This window comes from Gadus chalcogrammus, chromosome 14 (genome assembly GCF_026213295.1).
Source record: "Gadus chalcogrammus isolate NIFS_2021 chromosome 14, NIFS_Gcha_1.0, whole genome shotgun sequence".
Classification (NCBI taxonomy): Eukaryota; Metazoa; Chordata; class Actinopteri; order Gadiformes; family Gadidae; genus Gadus; species Gadus chalcogrammus.
In genome coordinates this window covers 17,101,379-17,117,639 of record NC_079425.1, presented here as the reverse complement: position 1 = coordinate 17,117,639, position 16,261 = coordinate 17,101,379, and the positions used below count along the sequence as shown (strand labels likewise).

General features: G+C 42.7%; 1 protein-coding gene across 2 annotated transcripts in view; it reads left to right on the top strand.

The window, feature by feature from the left end:
* The window catches only part of trip4 (thyroid hormone receptor interactor 4), a 55,404-nt gene that overhangs the window by 6,791 nt on the left and 32,352 nt on the right, over positions 1-16,261 (top strand). For both annotated transcript variants that reach the window (XM_056607462.1, XM_056607463.1), the window contains exon 12: positions 11,622-11,724. In XM_056607462.1, coding sequence (XP_056463437.1) covers positions 11,622-11,724 — 103 coding nt within the window. The remainder of the gene's footprint in view (positions 1-11,621; positions 11,725-16,261) is intronic.

Sequence of the window (16,261 nt, the reverse complement as noted above, 5' to 3'; positions counted from 1 at the left end):
CGCGTCACACGTCGGCGGCCAATGTATATACGACTTGCAGAATTTGCTTTCCAACCCCACACACTATCCTCCACTGAATCTCGGCCCTTCTGCCTCGTTAAAGGGACGAGCCGAGATCCTAAAACATAGGTTAAAAAGATTGAGTTATCCGGCAGGTTCATAAATCCATGTAACGTTGGAACTGGGCCCAAAGAGACCCATACACGGCTCTTCTCAATGCCGTGGACGCTCCGTTCACTTGCATGGGCCTTCCTGACTGCCGGCGATGAAGTATTTTTCGAAAATTGACCGTTGCTAAGCGTATAATGACTGACAATAGTTTAATGACACTGTCAAAGAAAGTGAATTTTTTGCCTCTGATTTACGTCTTTGGTATTACTCCTCAAGTAGTCCGGTAACTTATCAACCCCAGCGAATTCGGTTGCTAAGCGACGTTAACGTCTTTGGCAGACTATTTCTCTGCTGATCAAGTGTACGAATCGCAATTGTAAAAAGAGACTGTGTGAAGTTATTTTTTCATTTTGGAAAGTAGCCGTCCAATAAGCGGGATAATGTATAGAACTTCTCCGGTCATCATCGAAGGGCGAAACAAGACCCCTCCACTTCGCGTCAGTGTCCTGTTCGTCCTGTCGGGGCTTATTTTCCCAATAATGACCGGTGTTCTATACATTATCCCTTGCTGAATGACCCTCACATTGATTGTGTCAAACCACACCGTAATAATAAGGGCATTGTTGCTGCAATTGTTCTCCTACTGATGGTGCTACCAAGTATATACTCCGGCACGGCTCGCTGTTGTTTTGTTGCCACGGGTCAGAGTCCACCACTCTGCAGAAGACATAACTGTAACATAACATAGCTGGAGGGGGGGGCGAAGAAAGATGCTGCTACTGTTTGCCTTTTAATGGAGTGGAGTGGTGTATTGACCGAGTTCTGAAAGTCCACAGGGACGCGTGTTAGGTGATGTGTGCTCGTTTGTGTGTTAGTGTTTGTGGTCGGTATGTGCCCTGGTGCTATCAGAAAGACCTCTGAATCGTCCAATGAGTGGTGCTGACACACAAAGGCAGAAGCTTGCCATAAAATAGGTCTTCTTTACCGAGTTGGAACTAAGCAGATAAGCCCCTTTTTAACGTTACCTTAACAAACGACACGTCATTGGAAATGTGATGCTCTTGTGTTAAAATATTTCACTAACTACTCTTGAACATACACAATGTAGCCATTATTTGGCTGTCAAAGTAGGAGTTTACATGTGGGAAAGGCTCTTTTTATCTATGTTTTGGTCATTTTCTTTGAATTGATGGTAATCGTTCATCTCAATATGAAATGTGGTTATCATAGTTGCCTTAGGTAGGCTGAGAAGTGAGCACTCTTCATTCATTAAGAAAATAATTATTTCCTGCTGATGATATGAATCGCTGCCTCCAATCGCTGTCTCCATCGCTGTCTCCAATCGCTGTTTGGGCTATATTCTTTCAAACATTTTCTGCAGAGAGTTGAAATTATTTTTTCACTGTGGCTTTTTGGTATGGAGGGCAAAGATGGCAAAATAAAGGATCTCTGTGTTGGTCTATGAAGAGGTGCTGCTTTAAGCCCTGATGGAACAAGATAACAAACAATCCCCTTCTGAAACCTGTGTATTGGGAAAATAATTACATTGTTTAGTATCTATTTTATAGGATAACACCTCCGCAAAGGAAAGACATATCTGACACTCTTATTCTATATTAAGTGGTGTAGTGTGAGCTGCCCTAGTATGTATGCCTCCTATATAGTTCAATGGAAATTATATCCATTTGTCCATTATAAAATACTTGACATCAAATCATTTTGCCTGGTGTATTCTAATACATTAAGGCTAGTGGCTGTTGGGAGGCTTAAATAAACTATACCATGCTTTACTCTAAATCCCACAGTGTTCAAATCCCTACTGTGTGTGCGTGTGCGTGTGTGCGTGTGCGTGTGCGTGCGTGTGCGTGCGTGCGTGTGCGTGCATTGCACAATACCAAACTGCATAGTAGAAGTGCAGCTCTGGTAAAGAGACCCAACCCTGCTTTGCCCTCTTGCTCAGGCTAAAGGGGCCTACATACAGCCCAGACTCAAACTAACGGCCAACTACCTTTATCAAACCACTCCGTTGTCTCTCATCTGACCCGTTCTGTAGAAAAGTTGCAATGAAACGCGACACTGGCAACTACACAGTAGCGTGTACGTTCTGCGCTTGTGCATGATGCAGACGCTAGTCTCTAGTCCGCCCCTTGCTGATTCGAAGGTTGTGTGCTAGAACCACACAACCAATTGGTGGCTCTATTCCTCAGACGGCAACGCTCTCAGACTTTGAATGTTGAATCGGACAAGACACCGTCCGAGCGGTTCCAAAAGCTTCAAAGACAGCTGAAAACGCAGAAAAAAAATTGTTCACGAAATCGTCCGAGTCCCCCAAACGTTTCAGATGGCCAACGGTTGGGCCGGTGTGTGGCAGCCTTAACAGAGCCAGGCCGCTGCCCTCGTTAGGGAGTCCCAACTGGAAGCTCCTACTGAGGCCTGCGCTTCCTTCTGTGGTAATGTGATAGTTATGTGAACACACATGCACGCGCACACGCACACAATAAGAGAAATGGATATGAGTCAGGATATGTTGGACTCGTTCCAAGGCAAAGGAAGTCATGCAAGTCTATTTTTTTCCTTCCTGGATCCTAACTTACAGCTCCATCTGAGTTCTCTGTAGAAGCTGCTCTACTTTTTCAGCAGCCAACCACCCCTCCCCCCGGGTATTTCCTTAGCAGGCCACATTGTTCGTACCTGCTGGTGATTGTGGTCATGGGGGTTGCATGTTTCTCCTGGAACAGGTTTTGTTTTCAAGTATTAAGCGCATCCGTTCCGTTATTTTTCTGTGCTTCTTTTTCTCGACCTCTTGGTTTTGAATTCGTCTGCCCTTTCCTCCCATTTTTTTCTTGTATCTTTGCACACGCACACACACACGCACATTTCTCCCTTCTCCATGCTGGGCCTTATTCCATGGCAGCAGCCAGACGTCATGTGATGGCAGTGTTTGGAAAGCATTGAGTGCTCGGTCCCCAGGCGTTGGCACACCACCAGCTGAAACCTCCGCCACTGGAGCTTCAGGAGACATGAAAAACATAGCTGCTGCCCTTTTTCTGCCTGACTGAAAAAACTGTCCATAATTTAAGGATTTGTTCTGCTTGTTGTCCTCTTGCCCACCATATTTCCCCAGAGAACTTTGCAATGTTTGTTCCAGAGGTATAGGTGCTTGTTTGTGGGAAGTAGTTTGAGCACGAACCAACAAGTCTCCTCAGCTGTATATGGCCATACATACAGAGTTAACTATAACAGACTTCAACAGTAGCCGTTTTGTTGTTGAGTGACTGATTACACGTAAATATACGTGTTGCCACGGTTTCCATTTTTCTATCAGCAACTTATGATTACTTCATAATTTCCATTTCTTGCCATATTTTTACTGTACCCGTCAGCCTTCATGGGGGCTCGGTTTTGCTATCTCTGTATGCGTTGGCATACACAAGGCTGGGTGTCGGTGTGTGTGTGTTTGAGTGGGAGAAGAGGTTGTCTCCCAGTCAAGCCTTGCCTTAACTGGATCCACCATAAGCGTCCGTCAGATGGAGCAAAAGACGGTGAGAGAGGCAGACTGAAGACGGAAGAAGAAGCGAGGGAGATAGAGGTTTTCTGGCAATGCCGGGTCAGAGATTACAAATGATATTGTACTGTGCTGGCTTACATATCTGCTCAGCAGCTCCTTGGTAATGCAATCGGGTGGGGAAAAGAGAGCATGAAGATGATATCGGAGCACGCTCCCCCTTGCATCTTCTTTTAAAGCCTTTCCTTTTTAAAGACCTCATTACTTAATTGGTCCAATCCAAGAGATCCAATGTGTTTTACAGCTAAACGAATCGGATGTTGCCGTAAATATTCATTGGTAATTAAATGGTTGCATGTAGCTTCTTCCTTATTACGTTATTCTCCCAGTAGCTAGCTACATAAAATGGAAGCCTCCCTTGCCGTTGCGCGGACAGCGACCTGCTCCAGTAACTGTCAATAATTTACTGTCAACTTTGAAATGGCGTTCAGGCTGTTGCTAAGGATCGCAGTACCAATGTGGTATTGTTAATATTTGTCTTTATTACAGTGCTCACAATGTCCTGCCATTGGTGCTGTTCTGAAACATTGTATGTTGTAAGTATTTAACCTAATCATCATTAATCGGGGGCAATAGTTTAATTTTATTTCCTCAAAGGTTGGAACAATTGTTTACAGCTGTATATGGAGAAAATATTATAACAAACCAATGAAACAATCATTTTGTTTATGCTAGATGTATTTGGATGCTAATTAGCATATTGAACTGTGCTTCATCTTGATAGATGCATATAATGTTCGTAATGATCACACCAACCACGGTCGAGTATACCAATTCATAGTGGACACTGGTGTAAGACAACACTGTTGTCAGTGTTGCTGCATACAACCTTCTTCTCTTGAATGTGTTTTACTTGTGTACCACTTTCAGACTATATTAACGAGCAAAATGGAATGGCAAAGAATGCGGTGCCTAACCTTAAAAGATTGCTTTACTTTGGTACTTTGAAAGCCTGAAGTATAAGTGTTAACCTTTGGGTGTTGGGGAAACCTAAGACTTTTCTTAACAGCCATCAAGGCACTTCCTTCTGTGGCCCTTTTCCTAAATGGCTTATGTCTGCAAGCCTTGAGTGAGGAGGAGGACTGGTGGGGTGAGGAGGAGGTTTGGGGGGGGACGGGGGGGTTGCAGTCATTTCCCACTGCGACTGAGTGAACACAGATGGACAGGGTTGTACTCCCGCACCAAAATCAAAGCTTACATTCACCTAAGGGGACAGATGGGTTTGTAAATTCCCCACACCGTTTCCATATTATGAAATCAGGTGCCCACTGAAAACTGGTTTGTTACTCCCGACTTAAAGTTGGATCCTTTCTGCCAACAGCACTTGTGCTAGAAAGAACATGGCCTTATGGAGCAAATAAAACAAGGCTGCGGTGGGAATAACAACTTTTAATACTCCACATTCGCTGGTGTTCTTTGAAGTGGAAGTTTAAAAGAAGAGATTATTTTTTCTTTGTTTGTGTGTGTGCGTGCTCTTGAGTGCGCTGTGGTCCAAGGCTTTGTCAATGTGATTCACAAATAATACGTTGCAGTTGTTTGAACTTGTTGTTGAATGGAAATGTAGCATGCCGATGATTTCTTTAAGGATCACTTTTGTGAGCAACATGTCAATTCTTCCTCAGATGGTAAGACCTTAACTCCCTGATCAAAATATCAATCCTATTCCTTTTAAACTGCTATTTAAAAGGTTTCTAGGGTTCCTGCCTCTCGGCAAACGGAGTGTTAACTGAGGGGCCAACACGTTGCAGACTTAAGTTACAGCAGTTATTTTGCTGAAATTTAAAGTCTGCGACTGTTGTGTGGCTGTCTTGTTTTTCCTTTGCCCTGGGGCCAACCCCAGGAGGTGAAGTCATAAACCTGGCTGGGAAAGTGGAACTGGGTTAAGGGTAGTAGCATGTGTAAATCTCTCTGTGAAAACACATGACTTCACTACACCTGTCATCGCTAATGCTAGCTAAAGGGTTAACGCCTGGCCAGCCCTTAACTAACGAAGCTCTTGAAGTGAATCATTATGTTTACCAAGTCATCGAGGTGGAAAATAATCATAAAAAACTCGCCCCTTTGTCTGCGGTAGGACTTTTAAGTCCTACATCTTTTATAAGGTATTCCTTCAAGATGTTGACTGGTGACTTATTGACCCACTGACTTGATGCACATCAAAGCATACATCAATGAATACAAATGAACAGTGATAGAATTAGGTTTGGTATCATTACTGCAAGGAAACTAGCTGTTCATTCAAACCTTGCATTGGCTTTGTTTGGCAGCCAAACCACACTAAATTGCGGATCCTTTTTTTCTCAAATGACTTGGTGACTCACAGTAGCAATTGCATTCTTACCGTAAAATGTATCTCTATTATCTATTAGTAAGGGTTGAGTAGTGTAACACAGTAGGTTGTATTAGAAAAGAATGTTCTGTACTCGGAGTCTCATCATAAAACATTCTCCCGCTAACTTTGAGGATATTAATAATGGAAAAATTCAGTGTCTCATTTTGGACACACTTATTAATTAATGTTCGCTGTCAAACTTGACACCAGTTGATTCTGCAGGTGAAGAAGTGTGCTGAATTTTTCATTAACTCATTGCACAGGTCCAATATGCTTTAACCAGATTGAACGTGACAGTGATCCTCAATGGCGGCCTGTTTAGGCGGAACAGGTTGGAAAATGAATTGGATCCGTCGTACATGGCGTGGCTGTAATCACCAACACTAACCGTGTCCATAGAAATGTTCTCCAGCTATTTAATTGAACTGTGCAAGCCCTTCAAATCAGATCCAAAATCCATCTAAATGTTTATTTGGCCGACATTTCTAAGTCGTGGAAACTGCAAATGTGTATGTTTGCAGTACATTTTTAAGAGAAACCTGGCAGAGAAACCAAACCAACAAGGTCATACTATAATGTTGCATGAAGGAAAGCGGAGATTTAAGAGCTTGAGAATGCTCTTTTCAATAATTCATGCTGTTTAATGACATTTTTGTATTTTGTATAATATAATCATTCATGTACTAGTGATATGGAAAAAAATCAATACTCTCCTAACCCCAAGGCAAATATTATTTTAATATGCGATCAATGTTACAGATTAATTAGGGCAAAGATTGCTAGTATAGAGTGGTCACTTATTTATGATAAGATTGTTGCTTAAATAAAAATGGTAGAGCATCCTGTTTTCAATTAAGAATGAGAAGCAGGACAAAAGAATTTGATAAAAAATCAATAACATAATTTTTTAAGGATATTGAATCTTGAATATTATACTTGCATTGCCAAATGTTTGCACCAAACACATTGTGCAACAACACCATTGTTTTTCTCAGATTAGACAGAAAAACAGAGATGTTGTGAGATGTAAAGACAAATAACAGCATGAGAAGCTTAAAAAGGCAGCGTCTGCCCCAGGCACAATGTATTCCTTTAGAGTTACACATTTACAACCAGGAAATCTGGTGTTTTTGTGAGTGGGGGGGAGAATATAGCTTATACAAGTTGCCCATAGTTTACAGTGCCCCCTTTCACCTCCCTCATGTAATCTACTATTCAGACAGAATCATCTATTGATCCATTCCCAGGGTAAACCAGCCATGACATAGCTAACTAAGTAGTATTTTCTGTCGTTTTTCTGTCTCTCTCTGACGTTTTACTATGCACGTCTCCTTATCTCTCAAAATCTCTCCCTCTTGTTCTCTACCTATGCCTGTGCTCCTCCTGCCCATCCCTCTGATCCAGTTTCCCTTTGTCTCTATCTTTCCTGTTCCTTTCCTCTCCCTCTTTCCCACCAACACTATAACCTGGCCTCCTCATTTTTAAAAGCCACATGCTCCCCAGCCCGTCTGGCTCAGTTGCACCCTGCCAATGAAGGCCTTTTTATTGGGCTGAGATTGAGTGCAGCCAAGCGAGGACTGGATAGGGCTGAGACTGGGGCCAACCACACCCCACCACCCACCCCCTGCCCTCGGCTCCCCTTCCTCCCCAACTCTGACTGCACACCCCACTCCACATGCCTGCTCTGGTCTGGCCCTGTCGCCTACAAGGAGATTACTTGTCTCTGCTGCCCTTAATTGCCGGCAGCAGCTGAAAAGAACCAGAGAGGGAGGGATAGATAGAGAGAGAGAGATGGAGTAGGAATAGAGAGGGAGGGAGAGGGACAGAGAAACGGAGACGGATGACGGAACAGAGTTGGCTTGTTGAGCTCTTACTTGACAGGCTCCAAATGGTTGGAGCCTGTCAAAACCTCTACACTGCATCGGTTAGGTTTGTGACCAATTAAAAGTTTTTTATTTTTTTCCTCCTCTCTACCTCATCAATGGCCGGTCTGCACCCCCCACGGTGCTACTATTGGTCTCGCTGAAAAGAGATCAGTACAGGAAGAACCAGAGGGGGCTGATGCAATATTCACACTGGCTGTGAACCTCGGAGAAGCAGGGCGCGGGGTCGCTGTGCCCTCTCGCTGTCCTCCATGTCGCTATTATTCATTACCGCCAGAAGCTTTCCTCTGGTCGACCGCCTTGCCCCTCTTCCTGTGGATCTCCTGTTATTACGGTCTAATATTGTTGCAGCCCCTCTGGCTGCATCCCAGCAAATTGAAAATAATGGAAACTTTATTGAGTTGGCAGTCTTGGAGGCAAATTGTTAAAACAGTAGGATGCTTTTTTCTTTTATGTCGTTTCGTAGACTCGTTATGCTCGGTTGTGCTATTTGATTTGTTGTTATGTTTTGGTTGGTAACTTTCAAGATCCAATACTTTTTAAGAGAATGATGAAATGTCAACATGCTGAGTTTGTATTAAAATCTCACCACAAAGAAAATCCTTTCCAGGTGCATTTCTCTAATATTTTCCATTTAATTTAACTAATCTTCCCATCAAAGTTAAAGTTGAGCCATTATCATGTTCTTCTGAGAGCTCTCATTGGATGGTAAACATTAGCCCCTTTCAAACTTGCACTGCAACCCTGAACTTATCCAGACATTAACGAGTTGCTCTATGTGAGAATGCAAACGTCTGAATCAGTTGGACCAGACATTAAACAGATTTCCCCTTCCATCTCCCTATTTCAAAATCGGTGTAATATCCGATTGAGTCCATGTGTGAAAAGAGAAAGTCGTTGTCTGCAGAGTTCACAGCGACAAGGTCCGGTTTTACGAACTCCGGAGAGTAGGTGAATGAAGAAGTGGAATTCACAGCAAACGTTGATGTAGTTTCCTTCATGCGGCTGGCGCCAGATTGGAAGATTACATCCGAGGGTGACTGGTAATGCAACAAAAATGTCGACTAACTGGGTTGATGATGAGACTCGGGAACAACCTCATGTGCTGTAATCAAAAGCAAAACACTGCCATTTCCCCAGCTTTTTTTTGGCTCATGTCCTGCCCCCTGCTCGCTCTACCAAGATGCCACCCCTTGCCTAAACCAAGGGGTGGCATCTGAGAACACTTATTGTCTCCTTTTGAGGACTTCAAGTGTGAAAGGGCTCTGGACAATGTCCAGGCCTGATTTTCAGGACATTGTGCTTAGTTCAAATGAGAAAACGGCTCTAGTTAGTAATTTGTTCCTACTGATTCTAGTGAGTTATTCTGGATGTATGCTCTGTTTTGCAATGCAACTAATGAATGGTTTTAAAACTCTTGGATCCTATTCTTTTAATCAATCTCATAATTCTTCAAGACAACTATCTTTGTCTAAATTGTATGCATCAGGAACTCGGAGGGCAAAAGTAACCATTCACAATGGCCAGTTAGAGTTTAGAAAATGTGCATACAACTGCATTCATGAACTTCAGCGTCCACCCAGGCAACATATCCCCAAACATTATGCACTGCTGTGATATATTGCAGTGTTATTTTGTGTCAAAGAAGTAGGTTGATGCTAACGAGACCCATACCAAAACACTGTGGTAAACCTGCCATCTAGCACCCACCCTCTGACCAACGTGTAGAAAACAACAGCAAAGAAACTGCCTAGAGTGAACCAACTGAAATTAAATTATGTTTCATCATATACTCCAGAATGGATTAGTTAAAAATAGCTATGTGATTCGGGAGAAGGCTTAGCCTTCTAATTGTATTGTTGGACAGGGGTGTCTGGATCCTCCTCTGATGCATTTGAAGCGCTTGAGAGACCCCTCTTGTCACACAGCCAGAGTGTTTCATGCCCTTTTGATTAACATGGTATGGAAAGAATTAGGTGGGGGATGGGGGGAGGCGAAGCCAGGACATTCAACGGCTCCAAATGCTAATTAGCTAATGGAGGATGAATGAGCAGGGAACTAGGAGGGTCTCAGTAGAACATGCTGAAGCCCCTGGCTGCAGTTCCGCTTGTTTCTGCGCATCTTGTTGCGACCACCACCATTTTGTTCCCAAGAAGTCAACGGGAAAAACAGCCATCTTCTTGAAATTAGGGATTTTGTGTAGAGTCACCAATATTATCCCCTCACACTCGAATTAACTCTTTGCACAATCTCCTTTTCTTTTTTTCTTTTCCTTCTTCATAGGAGTTTGCTTTAAATCCCATCATATTAAGTCTGGTTTAGATCATTATGATTTTTTAATCCCAATATAACTAAACAATGCTGTTGTGACTTTCGATTTCAGAGGAAATTAGGCATATATGTACAGGCAAACTAGACTGCTTGCGTCTTCTGTACACATACTTTTAACAACCATTGATTGAGCTTCAAGTTGACAACATTTGCATTTTGACCAGGTAAACTGCAAACTGTAAATGTGGAAATTCATTCCAACTCTTGAAATTCAGATGTGGACTCTGCCTGACACTGCCTGTTTAATTCCTATTTCAGCTCTACCGGGACATGACTAGTCCTTCACACTAAAAATGTGCTCTGTCCTTTTTGCTAACGGTTCCTTTCCAGCTACTAGTCCCCTTGGCCCCTTTTTTTTCATCGCCGCTGCTCTTCATTTTTCCAGTGTGCTGGGCTGGCTGCTTAATTCAAGGGCTGTCTGGGAGTCTTTAATATAGAGAGTGATGACTTGCGACACAAGAACCATGATTACGCCGCCGCAGTTGGTTGGCGTCAGGAGGAGGCATCGAGCTGCACTTTTCATGTCGTAGCAGCCGGGGCTTTTAATGACTCTTGAGAGTTTATATCGTCCATCGCTCACAGGTGTGTGTGCGGAGTTCCACATCGAGTGTCTAACCCCAGAAATAAACATCACTTCTGCAGTTTGCCTGGTTACCGCACAGATGGGGTTTTTGTGTGTGTGTGCTGACTGTCTGAAATGTGTCACAATATTTGGTGATCCTTTGAGATTGGAAGGTTGTGTATACCAGTGGGTTGTTGGGAGCACTGTGGTTTGTTTTGTTTTTTTCATGTTGAAAAGGTTGTAGTGAAAGCCTGTGCTTCCTGGCTGGCTAGATGTCATCACGAGCACTATGTGATAGCGCCAGAGGAAATTGGATGAGACGAGAAGAGCTGGCCCCTGCCAGTGATGGGAAAGATGACTCCTTTGTCATGAAGTGTCAGTCAATTCCCCACTCTCACCTAAGAGACCAATCAATAACGCACAGAGCGGGGGGGAAGGGGCGGGTGGTTTCAGAAACACGCTATCCCCTCAACAGGGATATGATTAATCGTATAATTTATTATGTGTAATTATCTTCTACTCGTGGACCAATAAATGCTTTACCAGCTGTAACCCAAATTATATGTTTTTCTCTCTCACACCAAATAGTAATATTTCCTGTGATAACCACAGCTATGTGGTGTAGAGGATGTTTCATGACAGCAGAGCGCTGTAGCACGACAGATGAGGTGTGGGAACTGAGTGATGGTGGTTTTATATCATAGTGTGCGCTCACCAAAACACATGCGCTGAAGGGTTCACATAGATGGCGACCAAGTGCGCGCTGAGCTATCACCGCTATTCCCTCTGTGAGAATAACACTCTGTCCGTAATGTGTTCCCTATCTCCCACCTGCAGTTTCCAGATACCTGTGAGGAGTCTGCCTCGCCCTTCGTATTCATCTGCACCAACCCCCAGGAGCTGGTGGTGAAATTCCCAATGAAAGGGAAGCACAAGATCTGTAAGTCCTGCCGTCAAAATGCAGCTGATCAAACTAGACTGAGCCCATTTAATGTATTTTGTGTTGCTCCTGTGTGTTTTGTGTGCTATAAGACAAATAGACTCCCGTGAACAGGGGATTGGTGGATAATTCCAAGCACTGATTCCAGTAACTCAATTACGTTTAATGCAAAGAAATGGTGCATAAACACGACCATTGAAAACACTCTCCCATTAGCATGTATAAAAAAACTGCAAGAGCCATCTCTACAGAGAGAGTTTCTGTTGCCTGGGGGACCGGCCGAGGATGGCTGTGCAGTGTTGTCGCTGTATAGTGTGTGATTTATAATGGGCCCTCAACAGTTTTCTTCCCTCTGCTGCCAGAGTCTTGCTTGCAGAATGTTATACCTGCAAGCTCTTTTGTTAATATTCCCAGCCTCTCTAAAGACTTGAAAGGATTGTTTATGCAGCTGCGTGTCTCAGGAAAGGGGGAGCAGATCGATAAAGGGCTCTGAAAGTCTCAAGGTAGAATGCTGCAGGAGCCCTGCCCTTTATTAGTGCAGAGGAGGAAATGGCTTCATATTTGTTTTTTGTTTTTATCCCTCCCTGCAAATTCAAGAGGTATTTGAAAAGAAGCGTGAGGCTTTCAGTCGGTCCTGGAAAGAATAATCCAAGGAATGCGATATTGTCTGACGATTAATTTATTTCATGACATTGTTGAATGATGGATGCATGCAGTCAGACGCCATTTGTTTCTGTTTGTAATCCACTGCCTTTCTTGCACCTAAAGCCCTAATTCAATTCTCCCAACTCGTAGTGTTTTTTCCCTTGGGAAATTTCTGTTTAAAATTGTGTTGGTTATTTACTCAACATCAGCCTTCAAACCTCACAGATGATCTTGAATACTTGTTTGCTAGGTTGAAGACTGAAATACAGTACTACAGTGTTAAATGACCTGTCCCCCGGCAATGAAGACATGTAGTATAACATGGCTAAATACTGTTGTGCTGTTTTCCTTTTGACAAGCTCATGGGCCTTAATTGTAAATCCATTTAATCATCATCTTTATAAACACCACCCATTGGCTGGAGCACAAGCACCATTAGAAATGAAATGGCTGCTGACTGCCAAGCTCTACGAAGACTTTAATCCTCAGTGTGTCATTATGCCAGGGACTTACTGAATGGGGCATAGTCTGCTAAAATCTGCAAACTGGGTGAAATTTCTTTCTTTTTATTGCCCGCAAAAGCAGCAATTCATTTTTGATTTGGCCATCTAACTGACATCATCAAGTTAATGGTCTTCATTAGATCTTTTAACAAATCATATAATGATGACCTGTATATCCCATGACCTACTGTTTGTATGTTAGTTGTTATATATTGTCATTAAATCCTTTGCTATGCTATTTTTGCAGCCACACCCAATGCAACAGACTTCTGATCCCACGGTCTCTCTCTCTCTCACTCTCACTCTCTCTCTCTCTCGTGTGTGTGTCTTGAGGGTCAGTGCATGGATGCTTAGGGAGGCTCAGCACAAGTGTTTTCGTCTTCCCCAGTGGCTTACATTGACAAGATCTGCTTCTCAGTGGCCCCTGCCGCTCACCATCTCATGCCTTATCACTGGGAACAAGCAGCAAAATGGATGTGCAATCCCCTGCCCTCCCCTGCCACACACACACCTACTCCTCTCCCAGAAACAGCGGGCAGGAGGCAGTTAGGGGCTCGGGTTCAGAGCAGCTGCTGTGTGTTCACATGAGGCCGTTGATGGATCAACAGCAATAGGTGCTAGCAAACCGTGAGCGAACAGGGAACAACAACCCCTCTGCCAATGGAATTTAAACACGCACAAATGATCTCTCCCGAATGCCGCTTTGGGGATACTCTGTTTGTGTGCGTGTGTGTCTGGGCATTTCATTTATCAAACGCAAACCATTATGATGTAATATGACAGGATAATAACGAGGATGTTATTATCGTACCTAATTATTGCAGTTCATACCTGATCATTCTCGTAATGTTGAAATAAGAATTTTCCATGAGAATTGGAATCTAGGTGAGCGATATAGATGATAAGAATCATTCTAAATGAATGGATGGTTTGACATGGAAGGTCCTTGCATTACGATTGGATTTAGCAATGTGCTGCTTTTGGTACAGTGCAAATCAAGCTTTACCAGTCTTTGACATGGGGAGAGTCTTATGCCATTAAGAATGGCCCAATGCCAACACTTACTCCAAATGATAAGTAATTTGCAAGGTGGTGCACTTTTTAAGAGGGGCACTTTACAAAGTCATAACCTCAAATCAGTCAAATCATAACCCCTTCATGTTTGACATGTTTTTATATTATGCAAGGTATGCTACAAGCGCTTTACCGTAACCATAACAAGAGAACAATTGGAGGGAATATGAAGTGGAATGGGCAGTGATGTGTAGCACAACCACTGTAAACTAATAAACGTGTAAAAATAGCTCTGCAACATCCATCTGCTGCTGTCTAATGACTTCACGATGGGCTGAACAACCTGCGTAATGCTGCTTCTGTAAATGTAAATTTGAATGAATAATTGTGAATAATATTGCTATAAATAAATGCAATATAGTTATAGCCTATAACTAGTTGTTTGGGATGCAGTCCCCATGGCTACGACCCATTTGTGATTATTTTTTAGTACAGTCATTGTGTAGGCGTTTTATAATGCACGATTTTGTATTTAAAATGCGCCACACGCGTGGCGTTATAAACTATGTATCCAAGAAGCTTAATCCTCTTGGACGTGGACATCAAATCTACGGCTGTCCAGAATGAGCGTCACAGATCTTCACGTACACACAGTGGAGTTCTACGATATGTGTCCTTGAAGCTCCTCTCTCGGCCGTTGACATCAACTGCTGCACAGACGAAGCTCCACACATCCAATTAGGGCTGAACGATTAATTGAATTCAAATGGAAATCGCGATGTAAAAGAACGCGGTATGCAAATCGCAATTTTAAAAAAGAAGTTTATAATATAAATGAATCTCAACACATCGGCCTGGCCTAAAGGAAAGAGCAGTTTTTATGTTGACTGCCTCCAATGTTGTGTTGGTCATACTAAAGAATGATTTATTTATTTTTTTGTGAATAATACACAACATAAGGAAAACAACATTAATTGTAAAAATCGTTCATTAAATCGCAATCGTGATATTGGTGAAAATAATCGCAATTAGATTATTTCCCCAAATCGTTCATCTATACATCCAATGCAACCAGGATGAATTATCAATACATATAGTCAAGAGTATTGTATTAAAATGTGTTATTTACTGCTTTCTCTTTTATCAAGCTGATTGTACCAATGACTCCATTTCTTATAGCTTATAACTGGGTACCTTGTTGAAAACTGTCAGGTATGCAAACTGAATTGAGAGCAGTCAGGTCACATTACTCAACCTGTCAGTTTGTATCTCCTGAATCACACTTCATTCAAACAGTGTTGTCACTTTTAGTTAGCCATGTGTCTGTGGTAAAAAAAGAAAATTATTAAAATAATTCTTTCAGTTCTGCATTGCTAGCCACATTTCACGTCACTCTTTAGACAGTTCAAAGGATTTACTTTCATGAATCTGCACAAGAGATTTGAAGGGAATACATTGTGACTGCTGTAGCACAGGTAGCTGCCAAGCCGCCTCTCTTTATTTGGCAGTCTGAGATTCTTGTTTTATCTCTACATCATTTAGTCTGGCAAGGAAAACCAATCCTCCCTCTACCTCTGTGAATAATGAACACATAAAGATAAAGTTAGCTTACGCAAGACAATTGTGTATTGCAAGAAGCAATTTTTTCCACAAATTAAGCTGAATTAAGTCACTACCTTTTGGCCTGTATTGTTTATATTTGTTGTCTTTGAGGATTGTCTGCAAATGACGGGTAGACATAGTCGCTTGTATTTAGTGCCGCTGACTTCCATTTTGTCCTGATGGCACATTAAAACTGTACTCGGGGTCATCCTATTGTTTTATTCCACTGAATGCAACCTTGGCATTAATTATTACCACGATGGAATGATAATTAGGAAACGGTGAGTCACAAATGAACACGGATTGTCCCGGAGCAAATTAACGTCTGTTCTCCTTGTTCAGTTGTAAGTGTTACATGCCAAGGGGGCTGGCTAGTGTAGTCCTGTGTACACCTCACCAATAAGTGATGTGCTTGTTTGTTTACTGCACATGTAGCGTCACATCCTCATGTACGCGTTGCCCTTCCAGCTTTCTTCCCAGCGTCATTAGCATTTCTCATGCATACATTATCACGCAACTGCAATATGGAGGACTTTCATCCCCCAGGTTGCACACGTATGGATATATTCCCATTGAAAGGGGGATGGAGTATGGAAGCTTCTCCCCCCTGCCCATCTCTGTTCCCCCCCTTCTTTGTAATATGTTCGCAAACACGACACCACAGGATTGGGAGTAGAGTAAAGCCAATTACCTAACAAATGTGCATACTCTCTACTGAGATGTATCAAGGTTTCTTCTCCTTTTTCAATTCCCTCCCTCAGTTTTCTCTCCTC